General features: G+C 49.0%; 10 protein-coding genes across 10 annotated transcripts; 6 read left to right on the forward strand and 4 right to left on the reverse strand.

Annotated features, from left to right (window-relative positions):
- Positions 1–403: 403 nt before the first annotated feature.
- Positions 404–1,942, reverse strand: LTR84_002713 (uncharacterized protein; the record flags this gene model as incomplete). The annotated part of the gene is made up of 1 exon (XM_064846314.1): positions 404–1,942. The coding sequence occupies one exon, from the start codon at positions 1,940–1,942 to the stop codon at positions 404–406; it is 1,539 nt and encodes a 512-aa protein (XP_064705924.1).
- Positions 1,943–2,752: 810 nt separating this feature from the next.
- Positions 2,753–4,091, forward strand: LTR84_002714 (uncharacterized protein; the record flags this gene model as incomplete). The annotated part of the gene is made up of 2 exons (XM_064846315.1): positions 2,753–3,751; positions 3,804–4,091. 2 exons carry the CDS (start codon positions 2,753–2,755, stop codon positions 4,089–4,091), a joined length of 1,287 nt encoding a protein of 428 aa, XP_064705925.1.
- A 56-nt stretch (positions 4,092–4,147) lies between these two features.
- LTR84_002715 (uncharacterized protein) lies at positions 4,148–6,067 on the reverse strand (the record flags this gene model as incomplete). The annotated part of the gene is made up of 1 exon (XM_064846316.1): positions 4,148–6,067. The coding sequence occupies one exon, from the start codon at positions 6,065–6,067 to the stop codon at positions 4,148–4,150; it is 1,920 nt and encodes a 639-aa protein (XP_064705926.1).
- Positions 6,068–6,933: 866 nt separating this feature from the next.
- Positions 6,934–7,430, forward strand: LTR84_002716 (uncharacterized protein; the record flags this gene model as incomplete). Its single annotated transcript, XM_064846317.1, has 2 exons — positions 6,934–7,200; positions 7,260–7,430. 2 exons carry the CDS (start codon positions 6,934–6,936, stop codon positions 7,428–7,430), a joined length of 438 nt encoding a protein of 145 aa, XP_064705927.1.
- A 591-nt stretch (positions 7,431–8,021) lies between these two features.
- LTR84_002717 (uncharacterized protein) lies at positions 8,022–9,356 on the forward strand (the record flags this gene model as incomplete). The annotated part of the gene is made up of 1 exon (XM_064846318.1): positions 8,022–9,356. One exon carries the CDS (start codon positions 8,022–8,024, stop codon positions 9,354–9,356), a length of 1,335 nt encoding a protein of 444 aa, XP_064705928.1.
- A 1,133-nt stretch (positions 9,357–10,489) lies between these two features.
- Positions 10,490–12,303, forward strand: LTR84_002718 (uncharacterized protein; the record flags this gene model as incomplete). Its single annotated transcript, XM_064846319.1, has 2 exons — positions 10,490–10,687; positions 10,738–12,303. 2 exons carry the CDS (start codon positions 10,490–10,492, stop codon positions 12,301–12,303), a joined length of 1,764 nt encoding a protein of 587 aa, XP_064705929.1.
- A 136-nt stretch (positions 12,304–12,439) lies between these two features.
- Positions 12,440–13,518, reverse strand: LTR84_002719 (uncharacterized protein; the record flags this gene model as incomplete). Its single annotated transcript, XM_064846320.1, has 2 exons — positions 12,440–13,324; positions 13,429–13,518. 2 exons carry the CDS (start codon positions 13,516–13,518, stop codon positions 12,440–12,442), a joined length of 975 nt encoding a protein of 324 aa, XP_064705930.1.
- Positions 13,519–14,191: 673 nt separating this feature from the next.
- Positions 14,192–15,832, forward strand: LTR84_002720 (uncharacterized protein; the record flags this gene model as incomplete). The annotated part of the gene is made up of 1 exon (XM_064846321.1): positions 14,192–15,832. One exon carries the CDS (start codon positions 14,192–14,194, stop codon positions 15,830–15,832), a length of 1,641 nt encoding a protein of 546 aa, XP_064705931.1.
- A 91-nt stretch (positions 15,833–15,923) lies between these two features.
- On the reverse strand, positions 15,924–16,594 carry LTR84_002721 (uncharacterized protein; the record flags this gene model as incomplete). The annotated part of the gene is made up of 3 exons (XM_064846322.1): positions 15,924–16,123; positions 16,178–16,455; positions 16,509–16,594. 3 exons carry the CDS (start codon positions 16,592–16,594, stop codon positions 15,924–15,926), a joined length of 564 nt encoding a protein of 187 aa, XP_064705932.1.
- Positions 16,595–17,265: 671 nt separating this feature from the next.
- Positions 17,266–18,033, forward strand: LTR84_002722 (uncharacterized protein; the record flags this gene model as incomplete). Its single annotated transcript, XM_064846323.1, has 1 exon — positions 17,266–18,033. One exon carries the CDS (start codon positions 17,266–17,268, stop codon positions 18,031–18,033), a length of 768 nt encoding a protein of 255 aa, XP_064705933.1.
- Positions 18,034–18,344: the final 311 nt, after the last annotated feature.

Consider the following 18,344-nt stretch of genomic DNA (forward strand, 5'->3'; position numbering starts at 1 on the left):
TGACAGGCCTCATCGGTGTACAGAGCACTGCGAAATATTGCTAGTCGTTACAATTGGCGACCACAGTAGTAGGCCCAAGAATGCACTATTCTTATGTGCATCGTTCGAAGCTATCGAAATTCATAAAACTGTGTAGAGTGCTAGATTGGGCTCTTAGTTATAAGGCTACACAATGCTGCATGGGCATTCTGGTATGGAGTCAAGGGTATCGTTGAAACAAATTTACCATGGCTATTAGGATCAATAGATACCGAACCCCTTTTTCGACAGAATGGAGAAAGACATAACAACTCTCTCGCTGGGCTTCACATTCTTTCCCACTCCCTGCAGTTCACCGCAATGCTTGCCAACCAACTTCGTCCGTCAAAGAAATCCTCATCAGTGTGGCTTAAATTTCACTTGCTCACACCGAAGACACTTCGACATGGTCACTGGCATCCCCTTTGCGCTTTTCTTCGATTTCGTTGAGCTGCTCTTCTGCAGGTGCCTCCGGATTGAAAAATTCATCATGATCTCCAAAGAGCCTAGCAATCTCCTCCAAGGGTATACCCAAAGTATCTGGAAAATAGAACCAAATAATTGTCGCCGCAATCAAGCCAGGCACAAAGAAGCAGATGTAGAACTTCCAACCAATTTGCTCGAAAGCAACGGGCGCTGTCTGAAGCCACATAATATTCATCCCGCAAATTGTAGCAATCCCTAACACCATACCTTTGGCACGGATCTGGTAGGGGAAAAGCTCACCCAGATAGGCAAATTGGACTCCATCTAGGCCTAACTGATAGAATGCGGTCAAGAGATAGATCATAACTACTGCGGCACTCAATGCCGCAGTATTCGGAGTCTCCAACATTTCTGGTGAGCTTGCATACTTTCCGACTAGTGCGCACAAGATGACGAGGCATGAAGCACACCCCCCTACCCCAAGAGACAGTAATGTTGGTCTCTTGAAGCGATCGATGATGAAAAATGACATGATTCCAGTTCCAAGAGCGGTACAGCACCATCCAATCTGATAGATCAATTGCTTATTAGTATCGAACCCGAGCGACCGGTAAATTGTAGGGCCATAGTTGTTTACGACCAGTATTCCGCTCGTCTGAATTGAAGCTGCCATGCCCATTGCAAGGAATGATCGTTTGCGGTAACTTTTCTTAGCAAACATAGACCACCAGGAACTCTCGAGATGGCGGTCGGCATTGAGAGCCGCGCGAATTTGCTGAAGTTCGATTCTGGCTTCCTCTGGCCCGTGAAGCTTGTGAAGAACTTTTTCCGCCTCTTCCACTCGATCCTGACCCAAAAGCCACCTGGGAGACTCTGGCATCCAGTAGATCCCAAGTAACAACAAGAGAACTGGTAAGCACTGGAAAGATAGTGGACCTCTCCAGGCTCCAGTCTTGTCCGCGGAGAGATGGAAAAATCCATATCCAACAACCGTTGCAGATGTGTACCCTACCAGAAGCCCCACGCAGTGGCAATCCACCATTATTCCCCTCACATTGGGTGGTACGACTTCATTCATCCATATTGGTACTGCAGCCACTATCATGAAGGCTCCAGCACCAGCCAAAAATCGGAAGAAGATGAACATGCCGATATGCACACTAGCTGTGAGGCCAATTCCAGAGATCAGGTTTATGAACGCTGAGATGCCAATGGCAAATCGTCTGCCCCATCTATCCGCAAACCAGGAGACGGAAAAGACTGCAAGAAAGCCACCAGCTTGATAGAGACCATTCGTGGTCGCGATAAGACTTGTGCCATCTGGGCGTGTGTCGAGCTCGAAGTAAGATATAAACGTCGGTTGTGCCAAAGTTGTTGCAATAATGCTCGCGTTGTATCCGTATCCGATAGACCCGAGTGACATCAATAGAATGACGAGAATATTATACGCACGAAACTGGCGTGCCTTTGAATGTTCAACTCCTAATGTTTCTGCCATGTTTGACACTTGGGAAACTCAAGTACAATGCAAGATGGTGGTTGCGTTTCTTTGCAATGGACTCTGAGACGTGCTTCTTACATGTAGCCATGTCATTCTAGCTTTAATACTCACCAGTGATCGTTGGATGGGATCTGGGAACAAAGCCTACAACTGCTGCTCTCTAGCCGAGGATAACTAAAATGGACGCGACCACTGATTTGAAGACCCCAGGTCAACTAGTTCATCTTCCCCAAGATAGAAGAAGCATATGCATGACCCCATGGGGCTCCAAAGCCGGGGCACAGGCTATGGTCGGAACACAGATTAAGGAATCGTCGAACAGGACCGAGTATGTGCCATTGAGACCTACCCCTATCCCCGAGCGTCCCAGGGTGCTTTCCGAGGATGACTGGACTAGGAACGATGGCTACCTCGGCAAGAATCTTGATTGGCTAATATTTCCTACCAAGGCACATTGATTGAGGCCAAGATCACGAATTGCCAAGTGCGTTTCCAAGTGGAATTTGGTTTCCAAACCCTCTTTCCATTGTCATGACACAATCCCGAAGTCGTGGCTCTGCTGAGATAGACTTCTTCTCCCGAACGCGTCGTGCTTGACGCTTCGAGCTAGACGCAGGCATGAGGTTTGGGTGATCCAAATACTCTTAAATCACTGGACCGTCTCAGGTCCGGTAGTAAATACTGACGAGGAAGAACTTCCCACCAGAGTACGTGATTCCCTAATTAAGTACATCATCGCTTGAGATGTTATATCGTGCTCTCAGCCACGTTTCGATAATAGTCTTACTGACTGGACATTCCAGCCCGATGAGCTTCTCTCATACAGACTTGAAGCTCAGCTATGTAGCTAACTTCACGCCTAATGTCGAGCCGTTTACTGTTCATGTGATGCAGGAGTTCCTCGACACGACGAAGCTGAAGGTGTCATTAACCCGTTTTGTGGAGGAACTGGAGGATCAGGTTCCTTTCACAGATGGACCGCCTCGTCAAACAGCAGAGGCCGTTGCAAACCACTGGAAAGGCACATATGATTGGCGTTCAGTGGAGGCCGATATCAATTCAAGACTCAAGCAATTTACCACCGTGCTTCAGACTCCCACTACAAACTACGCAGACCACATCCCCTTGCACTTTGTCCACCACCGATCACCTCGCCAGGATGCCATTCCGCTCCTATTCGTGCACGGTTGGCCAGGATCGTTCCTCGAAGTCGACAACATTATTGAACCGCTGACAAACCCAGCAGATGATAATATGCCCGCTTTCCACGTGGTGGCGCCATCTATTCCTGGATATGGATTTAGTCCTTCACCTCGCAAGGTTGGCTATGGCTATCGACAAGCAGGTGCGACTTTCAATGCATTGATGCTCAAGCTGGGTTACAGCAAGTATGTCTTTCAAGGAGGTGATGCTGGTGATCTTATCAACCGTTACATGGCCGTTGACTTTCCCCATAACGTTGTCTCGGGCCATTCAAATTTCTGGATCATCCCTCCCAATGAGGATGACTTAGAACGACACAAGCGAGGTGAGACGGACGAAGACGAGAACTATCTCATTGAACTGTATAGCGGCTTCGTTGCGAGTGGTTGGGCGTACGGCCAAATCCAACAGACTCGCCCTCTGAAACTGGCGGGTGCAATGACTGATAGCCCCGTGGGCCTCGCCATGTGGATCTATGACTCAGTAGTTTCCGGAGTTCCTGATCAAAGCATTTGGACTCCAGACTTGATCATCACCTGGACAATGATGCACTGGATCAACGGACCATATGGTGCTTTCAGCTTGTACAGAAATGGTGCCAAGGTTGACTTTTCCAGACCGTCAAATGATATTGTTTGCTGACGAATGACTCCAGGACGGGGCAATCTCGACGACAGGGATTAATCTTCTACCATATGTACATCAACCGGTTGCGATTTCCGAGTTCCCATATGACTTGTGGTATCGGACGCCATTAGACTGGGCTCGGCGTGGCGGCAATGTGAAGATCAGAACCGTACACCAGACTGGGGGCCATTTCGCAAGTCTGACGAACCCAGACTTGCTAATTCAAGACATACGGCGTTTCTTCGCAGATGGAGAGCTTTCGAGAACAAGCATCTTCCACGCAAGTGCTTCAAATACAGTATCACCATCGAAATAGTGTCGGTCAACTGCTGGGTTGGAGGAAATTGCCTTTCAGATGAAGTACCAACAGAATTAAAAGCTTTCAAAGGGGTTGTCCTGAGACCAGAATTCTTGTTCAAGAAAATCTGCTAACCAAGGTGGCTCTGCGGAGATGTCGTTCAAAATACCATCTGTGCCAGTCCATGGCAATGGTTGCTGAGAAGTTGCGTCGTCGAGAGGATTCAATGGCGTCTCTTGTGCTGTGGCAGCGCTTGTGCTACTTACGCAGGTAATTGAAGACGCGTGCCCGCTTGATGTCGATACAACATCGGCAGTTTTAAGAAACGCTTTGATTAGCGAAACACCAAAGTTTGCATGGAAATGGTGATCTTTCAGCCATTCCAAGACATCAGTGCAGTCCTGCAACCGCCGGCCGGCTTGTGAATGCGGCGCTCTTGATTCAGTCTTGAAAGTCAAAGCAGCTTGCATCAGAATAGTGACCGACCAACCAGGTGTGTACTGGATCATGTCACCATCATGCAAATACTCGAAAATGGATAATATCATGTTCGCCGAACTCCGGCCCTTCTGTCGTGCCGCAATATCACCGGCAGATTGTAAATTACAATTGGGCGATAATGCCCATCTATTCAAGACACATTGCAGTCCATTGTACAGTAGACAGAGCATGCAGGCGTGAAGTCGTAACAATGGATGGCCTAATTCGAAAACATGTGAAGATGGGAGTCGATATGCATACTGCTCTGGAAGGGTAGCAAACCATCGATCTAGGCTTTGCTGGCAATCCTCGATTCCCTCTCGATTGGCTTGAGGTGATACTGGTATCAAAACAAGCGACGTCTCTGTCGTTATGCCATAGCGTGGAAACGTGGGTTTGAATCTCGTGTGCATGATATCCGACAGGAGATGCCAAAGCTGCAACTGGGAGAGGCAAACTTTGGCCATATGAGACTGAAGATCCGTGTCCGAGAGCAAGCCATGCTCGTGTGTTTTGATCCACATACTTTCCGGTAAAGACTTGATCTCAAAATCTTCCAACTCCAAGTCAGTCCAGTGGCACTCATTGATATCAATCGTGGGGTACTGGCGTACACCGAGCGCGCAAGTTCGATCGCGGATATAGCACGACCACCAGATCCTTTTCCAAAGCCTGCGCTTCCGATCGTCTAGCTTGCCCTGGCCCAGGTCGTTGTTCAAGCCAATTGTGAGAGCGAGATATCTGGCGTTGATTATTTTATGCCAAAGGTGCTTGCTATCATCCACTTTGTCATGAAAGTAGGTCATCAAAAGTAGGGTTTGGACCATTATCAGACGATCAGACTCATAATCAAAATCGTAGAGGAGCTTGAGGCAAGTATTAGGGTGCTGCATTTTGGTACGGATTTTATTACTCACCTGGAGCTTTCGACCCAATCCTTTTCTCCACTCGAACCTTGATCGGAACCCCGCCTGTTCAACAGTGTCTTGGGGTGCGAAACCAGAAGCAGCAAGCATTATTCCATATAGTAGAGGTAGATTGATTTGAGGGCTAGGTCCATCCAGCTCCTCGAGGAGGCTCTGAATATCTAAAATAGGCAATAAAGGGTACACATAGTTAATGAAACATCCAAGAAGGTCACGGACGACTGATGGTGGTGGCAGGTTGAAGACGCCTGTTGAAGTGAGATACGCGAGATCTTCTGGGTCTATACTTGGTGAGGGTTTGATAGCAAGTTCTGGCAATGGAGAATGGCGTTTATTGTTACTCGTACTCCTGTCAAGCCCAGCCGATGATAGGGTGGAAGAAGGTGTAAAACCTATATGTGCTTCGGCACCGACCAGGGGTTGGTGTGCAATGGGTATGAATCCGACTCTTTCTGGTGATCCCGAAGTCTGTGGTACTTCAGCCAGAAAGAGATTCCTGGGATAATCATTGGCCTGGGGTGGTAATTCAGCAGACCCATCCAAGCTTAACCGTGATGCAGTTGAGTTTCTTATTGAAGGGATGGACATAGATGGTCTCTTCTGATGAGCTTCACGGCGGCTGCAATCCATTTAGCAAGCCTGCCTCCTCTCTCTGCCTGTTACTCACCTGGCAAACTCGACCACACTAGAATTGTCCACGCAGGGGACCTTGTCATTAAATGTTAGCAATGAGGAAGGCTCAGGAATAATTCAAGCCTGCCCACATCATCTAGCTCACAATTTGTGCATGACCCAGTTCTATGAACGATGTCGCATCGCACCTTCCGACCTCGACAGCGCTCACATGCTCGTGCAGCCCGTATGCGACGTCTATGTTTCGCCCTTGATGCTGGATCCGTTGCCATTTATATAAAGCGTAGTCGTCCTGAGGACATTGACTAAGACAATTGCATCTTCAAAATTCCACCTCCACAGAGAGGCTAAGTGTAGATAGTGACTTGTGGGAATTGTTAACAGCTTTGTACATTAAGCTGACGTGGGTTGGACCATAACTAAAGGTACCTACTTCTGGTACCGACTGGAAGCCTCGGCTACAAGAGCATGTATGGAGCAGTGACTCACCGTAACAAATCATGTCAGTCGCACGCCGTGGGTTGTCGTTTACGGTTGTGATTAGGTTTGTGGCACCCTTTCAACGTCCCCACGAACAAGCCGATTGCCGCCGCGGTCGGGAAATTCGTCGGGGCGGGCTCATTGTTCTGATGGCTGCTGGTACGGAACTGTCCCCGAGAATGTACGACCTTAAACTATAGATCTGTTCCACGTCGCCCACTCTCAGGAAATATCTAATTGATGTTTAGATCTAGTCGCAGACTGAACTTCCAAAGCTAACGCCCTATTCTCGAGATCTCCTGTATATTCTTCCAGTACGTATACTCAAGATTTCGATATCGATGTCTCCCAAAGGTCCTTACAAATTGGTGACGGTGAACACTGCTCCCGAACGAGCAAAGAGACTGGTTGGACGCGTTGTCGACGCCGTGAAGGAGCAATATACAATCCAGCATGTGGCAAATTGTGAGAGTCAGTACACCCCTGTCACCAAATCCATGTTGCTAAGATTGCGCTTCCACTTCTCGAATACAAAAGAGCTCCGACTGACGACCGTAGCGATTGACGAGGTAGAAGGCAAAGTTAAGGAATTGCAGCCCGATATCTTGGTACATATCAAGTTCTTGTGAACTAGCGCCCTGAAAGGAGAAAATCTAACCGTAAGCAGTTCTGTGCCTCCATGTGGACACCAGAAGAAAGCACGCGTATACAGCAGATTGCTAGAGATAATCGACCAGGAATCAAGACACATGCGATCCCTCAGGGGTTGCAAGTAGAGAAGGGCCCTGATGCGGTAGTTGAATATTTGCAAGAACGGATTCCGGACATTTTGGCATGAAATCCACATCTCATTCCTGATAGACCGATCATAGAATTGCCGATAGACTCACGAAGCTAGACTTGAAGTACAAAGCTTTCCAAAAAGATTTTTTCAATAACATACTATTCTATTTGCACTCCATATCGAAATGAACCGGTTTTGAGAGCGTGCCCGTACTGCAATGAGGATGTTTGCCTTGCCGAGATCGGTGACAGGATCTCCAATGCCGAAGTCGGGGAAAGCCTTTTGCCGCCTAAAGGGCGATGCTATCTTACCCCTCAATAACCTTGTGAGGGTCGAAACAGCCTGGCCCATTCCCAGAAGCTTTAACAGTTCGTGAGATATGCCGGGGTTCGGGTACGAAGGGCCCGTTTCCAATTGCCGCTAAAGACACCCGATTTGAACGCCACAAGGTAGTTGAGGGTGTAAACCTTTTGTCGTCACTCGAGTCTAATAACAACGACAATAATTTGAGCATAGATATTCAAAGTTCGCTGCTCCTAAAACTGATCTGGTCTGGATTGACAGCACCTATATGACCTCTCACAAGAGCGGGTTTACGCATCATTTTGTTTCCACTATCGAGGTTCAAAGGTTCCCAAAGAAGCAATGCATCCCGATACTCAGTCTTTGAAAATATGCATCCTAGGTGCTGGCATGGGCGGTTTAACGACCGCACTTGCCCTTGCACGGGTGGGTTTCTCGGACATAACAGTGTTTGAGATAGCATCAAGTCTTGGTTTTGTTGGTGCAGGCATTCAAATGGCACCCAACATGGCTCGCATACTTGACCGGCTAGGCGTTTGGCAAGACATTGCAAAGGAGGGTGTCGTTTTGAATGAAACCAGTATTCGCCAGGGATCAACAGATAGTGAACTGGGCCACGTTGATCTCAAGTACATTCGAGAAACTTACGGCTACCCACACATGGTTGGACATCGAGCCACATTAGCGGGAGAGCTCTACAATGGGTGCTTACGAGAGTCGAAGAGCATCACTTTCAAATTTGCAACCACATGCGAAGACATCAAGTTTGGTCCTCGACCAAGTTTCACAGCAATACCCAGGAAAGATGGCGACCCGTACGAGGTTGAATGCGATGTACTTCTTGGTGCGGATGGCGTGAAGTCCAGCACAAGAGTTGCCATGCTCCAAGCTTTGGATGTTGTCGCGAATGTCCAGGACACAAATCAAGCAGCATACCGGATAATGTTAACCCGAGAGCAAATGTCTAATGATCCAGAACTACTGGCGCTCATCGATGCGGACAAAGTAATACGCTGGATCGGTGAGAAAAGACACTTGATCGCCTACCCCGTGTCCAATAAGGAGATTTACAATATCTCCACCACACAACCAGATGTCAATTTCGCCGCTGCGCCTTCAGCCACTTACACGACTAAGGGATCCAAAAAGGCCATGCTAGATGTTTATGATGATTTCTGTCCCATGATCCACAGGATGCTTGAGCTTGTCCCCGAGGGAGAAGTCTGCGAATGGAAGTTGAGGGTTCATGAGCCACTGCCTACGTGGGTACATGGATCCGTTGCGCTCGTGGGAGACGCCTGTCATCCAACGCTTCCCCATCTGGCTCAAGGTGCAGCTCAGGCAATCGAAGACGCCGCCGTGCTAGGAGTCGTGCTATCGCACCTTCCCAATAATGCAACGCCTTCTGACATCAACAAGGCACTTAAGCAATATGAAAAGGTGCGCAAGGAGCGTGCTGAGACACTTGTTGAACTTGCTGCAGCTTCCGGAAGAGGGTTGCATCTTGGGGACGGCAAGGCTAAGGAGGAGCGTGACAAACAGTTTGCAGCATTAAAGGCCGGCAAGGGTCCAGTCCCAGACAAGTGGGCCGATGCCGATGTACAGAGGAAGATCTACGGTCATGATTGCGTTCAAGTCGCAGAGGATCTGGTCAAAGCAGAGTCAAATAGTGCTTAAGACAAGTTTAGTGTACCTTTATTCCACATGCCGGCGCAGGATGTCAATATCACGCCAACTACATGAGGAAACAGGAACGCAGGTGAGCCATACTCAGGTAGATGATATATCACATGGACTTGCCGCCAAGTGGTATATCAAAGGTTTTCTGTAAAAAGGGCTGTTGAATTTCAAGGCCGATGATTGTAACTCAAGTTCAATACCACTCTTCGAGACTTCGGACTCGAGACAGGCGTGCATGTACTTGAATTGATCTGTTCCGTGGACATGTTTCACCTGGCCTGAGAAATAATGAACCCAGCGATCTGGGCGTGAGTAAGGCCGACCACGAATCTCAGCATACGTCCATAACCAGATGACCTGAGGATGAAGATAATCTCTGACGCCATGAGGCCATGGAAAGTGCCGCCGAAGGCTAGGAACGCCTGGGCCTTCAGCCCCGGAAAAGCCTTCAAAGTCGCCACCTCCTCCCACAACGAGCCCCACACAACTTTTCGCTCCCCACAAAGCCATCTGGTCCCTCATTAGTAAGTCTCCACGATCTGTCCGCCATCATTCGACTCCCTATCACTCTAAAACACTCGCTAAGCCTTGCTGAGGTATCACAGTTTTGCCATCATGGAGTGCAAGTATTGCCAGAAGGTCTTTTCGAAGGGAGAGCACCTGAGAGTATGAGCTCTTATTCATAAAGCTTTTGTTCTACTGCAATGCTGACATTACCTAGAGACACGAACGACGTCGTAAGTTTCGAAAATTTCATAATTGGCAGGATACGCCTAATGACGAGGTGGTAATCAGATACTGGAGCGAAGCCTTTCCAATGCAGAGAGTGTCATCGATGCTTCAGTCGACAAGATTCACGTGCTCGTCACGAGAAGCTACATACCCGGCGGCCACAGGAAGCACCATCAAAACAAGGCTCTGAGTGTAGCCCTGGTACTCCTGAAAGTATTCTACGAAATACTGAGCCTAATGAGGATCCCGTCAATTGTGTTCGGAATCCATCACTTACTAGCGGTCGCTGCCTTGAAAATAAATCGCAGCCCTTTACCCCACAACAAGCACTGCATCAAAGTACTTCACTAGACTTTGATCTTATCTGGCCTGATTCTGAAGACCTTTTCCAAACTCTCATGTCGGGAGACGCCGCGCATCAATTGCAGATACCCATCGGAGCCTTACCGTTCTCAGTCTCGGCTTCTCCGTCGCCCAGTGACCTGGCATTTGCTACTCCAAGCTCTTTCGACGAGAGACCAGCTTCAATAGGAGCCATCCCATCTGGAGGCAATACCCAAGCTGTTCTAGATGTTAGCAGGATGGTATCAAATCTGGTAGGTGCATTGAAACAGGGCCAAGGACAGCACTGACGAAGAAAACTTAGTCATCGAGTGTTACAATGGCAGCCAATTCCAACTCCTTCACTTCAGTATTCTTGGATGAATGCTTGCATATGTTTTTCGTGAAGTTCATCCCTACATTTCCTATTCTCCATCGGGCTACATTCGTGTTTCGAGACTGTGCGCGTACCTTACTTCTCAATGCCATTGCCATCGGTTCATTATACTTGGGACAAAAGGACGCGGTAGCAAAGGGCGAGACCTTATGGCATCTGGCTCACACCGCTATTGCCACATCATGGCAGACTCTTATAACACACCGTGGAGAGTACGATGCTTGTGAAGGTGTTCAACTCATTATCACCGCCGTTTTGGGACAGGTTTACGGAACACTCTCTAAGAATCGAGCCATTCGGACTACGAGTCAGGCATTCCATTCTCTTGGGTTCGTTTGGGCCCGGCGAAGTGGCATGTTTGACAGTCAGCCGTTCGATTTGAGGCTTGTTCCGGCATTAGACACGCCAGAGCTCGACAAGGAACATCAATGGAGACTTTGGGTGTCCCGAGAGATTCAACAGCGAGCTCTGCTGGCACATTATATGCTGGATGGGTTGATATCACAAATGTCTGGCGAGCCCACTTCAGTTCGCCATGCTACAAATCAGCTAAACCTCCCGAGCAGCGAGGCTTCATTTGAAGCATCAACTGCCAACGAATGGATTTCTATCATCCGCCTAGAATCTCCTAGCGATACGACTTCTTTTCGAACCATACTGCGACAACTCTTCCGACCCACCCTCGAAAAGCGTTGGATCAACACAGCACTCTCCGCATTTTCTTACAAGGTAATTTTGGAAGGTCTTCAGTCATTAGTATCGGATGACGATACTGAGGAGACTGCAGTTGGCGTGCCCACTCGTTCTGAGGTTCGGCATGCTCTGTGTCAGGTCTATGAAGGTATCACAACAAATTCATTCCTGTCTTCCAACGATCGTCTCGAAACCATCCTACGCTGGCATTCTATATGCTTAAATACGATCGTTGATTCTTCCCTTCTCTGCAGAACTCTTTGCTCCAGATACAACATCACGCAACATATCTGGCGTAACGCCGACCAGTCAAAGCACAGTATCGACTTAGTGAGTTGGGTGACCACCTCTGCAGCACGAAGCGCGGTGCTTCACGCTATGGCGATTCAAGAGCTCGTTGAGCAGCTTCCCCGTGGTAGAGCTCACGCAATAACGATGCCCAGCGCCCTCTTCTCAGCCGCGACGGTCTATTCTGTCTTCACTCTTGCCGGTCATCCAGTCATGCAAATACCTTGCACGGTGGTTTGGCAAGATGTGCTTTCGAGTGGGAGGCAAACCACCACCAATTCTTACCTTTCACTTTCTGAGTTGTCAGCCTCCAGTCAGATATCATTGCACGAGACGGAAACAACGAAATATATCCAAGGAAACTCACCGGCAAGCCCAATTGGAACAACTTCCAGAAATCTGCTGTATGAACTAAATTCAATGCACAAACTGTTCAGGTGCTTGTACGCACAATGGGGCATTGCGGCGGACATGGAAAGTGTCTTGGAACAATGGATTACTTTGTGTCACTAAATTACGCTTCCATTAGTGAACAAATACTTAGCAACATTCAAATGTTGTCAATCTTAAAATCCTATTTGCACATATACCAGCTGAAATACATTACTTTTTCTCGGAACGTATCGTTTCCCAATCTTCACTAAACCGCCTACTGCTTCTCTGCCAGAGCAATCTTACCATCCTCGTCATATACAATTTCCCTAACTTTGACACTTCTTAGATGACTGGCACCTTTGCTCAGACTCGAGTCATGGTAGAACAGATACCATTTCCCTTTGAACTCGACGATTGAATGATGGGTCGTCCAGCCAACAACAGGCTCGAGAATCCGTCCACCATATGTGAAGGGGCCCAATGGGTTGTCTCCCACCGCATAGGCGATATAGTGGGTGTCACCCGTCGAGTAGCTGAAGTAATACTTGCCCTTGTACTTGTGCATCCATGCGGCCTCAAAGAAACGACCGTCATGGTCATCTGCAACCAGAAGCTTCCCTGCATCATCTACAATCTGCACCTCCTGCACACCGGCAGCGAATTGGTGTCCGTCTGGGGACAGCTTCCCAACACGAGGAAGGAGTGCCGGTACGTCAGTTCCTTTTGGTTCATGGGGGCCAGACTGTGAGTCTTCGAATTTCCCTGTTGACCAGCACTGTAGCTGGCCGCCCCAGATGCCTCCGAAGTAAAGGTATGCCTGGCCATCGTCGTCGACAAAGCTGGCCGGGTCGATCGAATAACTGCCCTGAATCGGCTCGGGATCGGGAGTGAAAGGTCCCTCTGGTTTATCACTCACGGCGACGCCGATGCGGAAGATGCCCTCCTTGTCGCGTGCAGGGAAGTATAGATGATATTTGCCGTTGATGAATGCTGCGTCGGGTGCCCAAAGCTGTTTCGAGACCCAAGGGACGTCGTCGGCTTTTAGCGCTACCCCATGGTCGGTGACTTTGCCACCAATTTCTTCGAGTGATAAAACATGGTAGTCGACCATGTCATATTGGTCGCCATTATCGTTGAACTGGATGTCGGTCTCCCGATCCTAGATGCCCCAATGTTAGTCGTGGTGTCGGTGCGAACCCGTCTGTCCTTAAAGGAATGATCGCAAGAGATTAAATTTCTCTTCGTTTCTAGATATGACCTTACATGAGATGGATAGACATATATCTTTCCTTCGAACGCATGCGCAGACGGATCCGCCGTATAAATGTGGGTGACCAATGGTTCGTGGGCCATATTTGCTTGAGATATCAAGCGCCTTGATGTGCCTTTCTGCCCGGGTTATGGGTCAAATACGAGGATGGCCTTTCTGGGCTCAGATCTGGGGAATATGGCACTGGTGGTCTCAGCGGATTCCAGTAAATCTCTCCCCGAACGACAAATTTGACCTCATGACCTGACACCAAGATACTTATACCCCCATGATTCTGGAATTATGCTGAAAGTCGACTAGCGTAAATGTGAATTTAGCCAGATTTATCCGACCAGGTGGTCTAGATGATGGATGGTGAGGAGAAACCCATCTCAATAGCAGCGTCTTCCGAAGAAGATCCGCTTTGGTCATGGCCTTGATATTGTGATGATCATTCGACATTTTCAGCGGATTTTGATACACCTGCAGACGTCGAGAGCGTCTGGTTCCGATTCGAGGCCGCCAAAGGGGCTGTGGCGTCGCGGCTCTGTGGCTGGAGTGTGGCTGCTCGTAACGTTCTGATAGCTAAAGGATAGGCTAACTTCATCAGTGACCGAGGTCGGGACTAAGTAAGTGGGGGTTCAAACAAGAATATATTTCTCGCTTCGACGCACTATGAGTAGCAATCCTCCTGCCCAGGTCAAATTGTGTCTTAAAAACGTCTGAGATGGACAGTAAATTCCATTCCGCCCGGTAACATTAAGAGCGCGTGCCACAATGCGTACAGTCTTTAAGAATGCGAAAATATTCACTGGGCTGGCAGAGACAGCAGCTGAAAGTTTTCGGCATAACTCAGTTGTTATCCAGGACGAATTAATTGAATATGTAGGCACTGAAACCGATGAAACAGTTGTCGCTGCCGTCAAAGATGGAGCGCGAGTGTACGACGTCGGTGCCCAAACCATAGCACCCGGCTTCTTCGATGGACACATGCATCTTTTAATGTTCGGCACTTCACTACAGAAAGTCAGCCTTGAGCATTGCAGATCACTACAAGATATTCGCAACACTATCCGGGAGGCGGCCAGAAAGGATTCGACGAGGTCACGAATACTATGTCGTGGCTGGATGCATTATATGACTGATGGGACAGCCCTTGCAAGCGATCTTGATGACCTCGATGACGCGAAGAGACCAATCTACATCGACTCCAAGGATTTACATTCCACCTGGGTCAGTTCCTCAGCAATCAAAGAACTTGGCGTTGAAGACATGCCGAATCCTGCAGGTGGAGAGATTCATAGGGATGAAACAGGGAAAGCGACAGGGCTGTTGAGTGAAGCTGCTGCCGTCACAATTGTCTGGCCGCATTTAGCCAAAGTGGCGTCCGTGGAAGAGAAGCAAAGCGCTATCCGTGAAGCGGTCAGGACCTACAATGCAGCTGGCTACACAGGTCTTGTGGAGATGGCGATGGATGAAAATTCTTGGGAGGCTTTACTGCAGTTCAGGTCAAAAGAAGAATTGACTATCCAAATAGCTGCTCACTGGTTGATTGCCCCGTCGAACACGACCGAAGAGAATCTCCGGCAGGTCGACCGCGCTATAGAACTGTGGAAGGAGTTCAATCTGGAAACCTCGCCAGGTTTCCGAATCGCTGGGATCAAAGTCATCGGGGACGGAGTCATCGACGCGTGCACAGCGTCGTTGTTAGAGCCATACTCAAGAAACGGTATTTCTTGCGAGCCTCTCTGGAACCGAGATATGCTGGCCGACGTCGTGGCCCGCGCAGATAGTGCTGGTCTACAGTGTGCGCTTCATGCGATTGGGGATGCAACTGTGAAATTAGCAATTGATGTGCTCGAATCGGTTGCTTCGAAGGGTCGACGGCATCGTATCGAACACCTGGAGCTCACCTCTCCGGGTGATGCCAAACGACTCCAGGAGAATGGCATCACTGCGTCTGTACAACCTGTTCATGCTGATCCGGCTATTACACGTGAATGGGACTCGCTACTTGGGGTCAAACGGAGAAAGCGAGCTTTTGCATATCGAGAGTTTCTCGACGAGGGAGTCACACTAGCTCTTGGTACCGATGCTCCCACAGCACCAAATTTGCCCTTGCAGAATTTGTACATTGCGACCACGAGGAAATCAGCCAGGGAGCCGGAGTCGGAGGAGACTTTCAACGAGCATTGGGCGTTGCCTATCTTACATGCATTTTCCGCTGCAACATTAGGAGCTTCATATTCATGCTTTGCAGACCAGTTAGTAGGGAAGATTGAAGCTGGGAAGAAGGCCGACTTCGTCGTCTTGGACATGTCTTGGTCACCTCATACTCTTTTGCAGGACAGGGTGACTCAAACATGGTTTGGCGGCAAGAAGGTCTACGATACCAGCAGTCCAAGTAGTAGCCAGTGATAACATAGACAATCTTGCCTACATACTCATGTCAGGTCGACTTATTTAGACCACTTTCCATCGGGGGGATGGTATGGCTCTAATCCATCCATCAAGACGAGGACGAAGATACACCTGCAATTTTATCTTCTCCCTGGTCTTCGAGACCTTCTGATTTCTGCGGAGTGTTCTTGGCCGCATTATTAGCATCTTTACTGTGTTCTTGAACCGAAGTAGGAATGTCGGATTCAATTTCCTCGGTCTTCTTTGATTCTGCGTTCAAATTCGCTTTTTGGTCCTTCATGGCCTCAGCTGTGACAGAGTCAGTTCCACACGTCAAGCTTCATGTCGTCCTGGTGGTCTCACATTGGCCTTGCTTACTTCCTGTGAACATGTTGCCGAGTTTACCTGCTCCAGCTCCTACTGCTCCACCAGCGAATTGAACAGTACTTCCAACACCGTCACCAACGCCTTGCACAGTACCCGTTACCCCTTCACCTAATGCTCCAACAGTATTTCCAAGCGTGTCAACAACGCCTTTCACACCACCTCCGACAGTACCACCAAGTGCAGTGATTGCGCTTTGTGAATTGGCAGAAACGCCTTGGGCTCCTTCTTGAGGAAGCTTTCCTGAGACGGCGGCCCTTTACACTGTCAAAGTGATGCCTGGGGAACTAGGTGGTCAATAATCGCTTACCTTGTTTGCTCTGCAAGTTGGTCACCTTTTGGATCACCAGGGAAGACGTCAAGATCAATCACGCGATTCTCTGCCACCTTGACCATATTGATGACAAGTTAAAGGCTATGTTTCTGCGATTCTCGTCACTACTCACTGGTTGAGATGGTCAAATATGTCATAGAATACCATTCCTCAAGGCAGGCACAGGTCCCCTGACGTCAGAGAATGCTATTGACTTGGAGACTCATGACGATATATCTCTCAAGCAGCACAATGCTTGTGAGCCTCAGGGTGTATTGGTCAAGTTGTCCCGTCAAATAGCGGGACGCATGGTCGCAGGGATAAATCCCAGAAATCGGAATACTTGAGAGCAAGTGCAGACCAGCAAGACAAGTCCCCAGGACCTCGGAGGCTCCAGCCGGGTGATCCTTGGTTGGGCCCGGAGACCCGAGACACCCATTGCTACTGGCTGAGGCGCTTAAACTTACCTACGACATGGGGACTTTTCGGGGCTTCCAATTAATGCTCTCCCCGCAACGCGTCGTCGCGACTCGTGAAATGAGCGTCTTCTCGTAAATCCCTGGTATCACTCATTCCCATGCCCTACTCGAAGCAATTCTTTTGCAGTGGCGGCATCATTTCAAGATACGCCCAAATATTTGGCGGCTTCTATCTAACACATTTGTCACAATCCTTGCGTGTGCAGAGTCAAGGCTATATAGCTCGAGTTCAGATCTGTAACCCAGCGTCAAGACGAAGGGCGTCCTCCTTTCCCATGCCTGCTCAGTCTCAGACAACTGCGAAACTACTTCCTACGGATCTCCCTATCCGTGCCTTCTCTTCTGCCGCCGACCTCGAAGCGTTTCTCGAGCGGGAGCACACTACTGCTGCTGGTATTCATCTTAAACTTGCGAAAAAGTCCTCTGGGATCCCCTCCATATCCGGCGCCGAGGCGGTTGAGATAGCGTTATGTTTCGGTTGGATAGATGGGCGCGCGAATCCCTTCGATGACAGCTGGTGGTTGCTACGTTTCACACCTCGCCGTGCTAAGAGCATGTGGTCGCAGAAAAACGTCAATACAGTCGCAAGGCTGACGACGGAAGGTCGAATGCGACCTGCTGGCATTGCAGCTGTCGAGGCTGCTAAACTCGATGGCCGCTGGGACCGAGCTTACGCAGGCCCAGCCACTATGACAACACCTGATGATCTGGCAAGCGCTTTGAGTGCTGACCCAGCTGCCACTGCGTTCTTCGAAAGCATGACGAGAACTGATCGCTACTCAATCCTTATGCGCTTGCAGACGGCTTCCGCAAAAACTAGAGATCAAAGGGTTCGAAGCATTGTGGAAAAGCTATCGGCAGATCAAGCTAAGTCAACAGGCCTAAAGTCCAAAACATCGAACGGAGTGAAGAAAGCAAAGCCCAAACCAAAATCGAAGGCGCGGACGCAAGCTTCGAGGATTATCCCTGTTGTGGCTGACAGCAGTGGGGACCCTCCTCAGATCAACCCGCCTCGCCGTGCTGGACTTCGCAGTCGGAGCTGAGGTGAGTTTCGACTTGTCATCAAATAGTGTGATGTTCTTAATGGCACACTACCAAACAGATTTTAGTAAGATACTGATTGATGCAATGTTATACCAAGCTCAGCACACCTCGATAGATCTGTCTTCAACCCTCACAAGTTAGACTGGAGGGTGTGGTTTCTGGTCTTCAACAACACTGGGCCACAATCTGCACAGCCATTGAAGGCCACACCGCCAGCCAATCACATGGCCATTTAGATTCGTGGCCCCCAGACCTCCCTTGAAGCTCAATCAAGATTCCGCAATGAGTCACCCATCTCGTGTTTAACTAT

This window comes from Exophiala bonariae (assembly GCF_035927105.1).
Source record: "Exophiala bonariae strain CCFEE 5792 chromosome Unknown scaffold_14, whole genome shotgun sequence".
In the NCBI taxonomy this organism is placed as follows: Eukaryota; Fungi; Ascomycota; class Eurotiomycetes; order Chaetothyriales; family Herpotrichiellaceae; genus Exophiala; species Exophiala bonariae.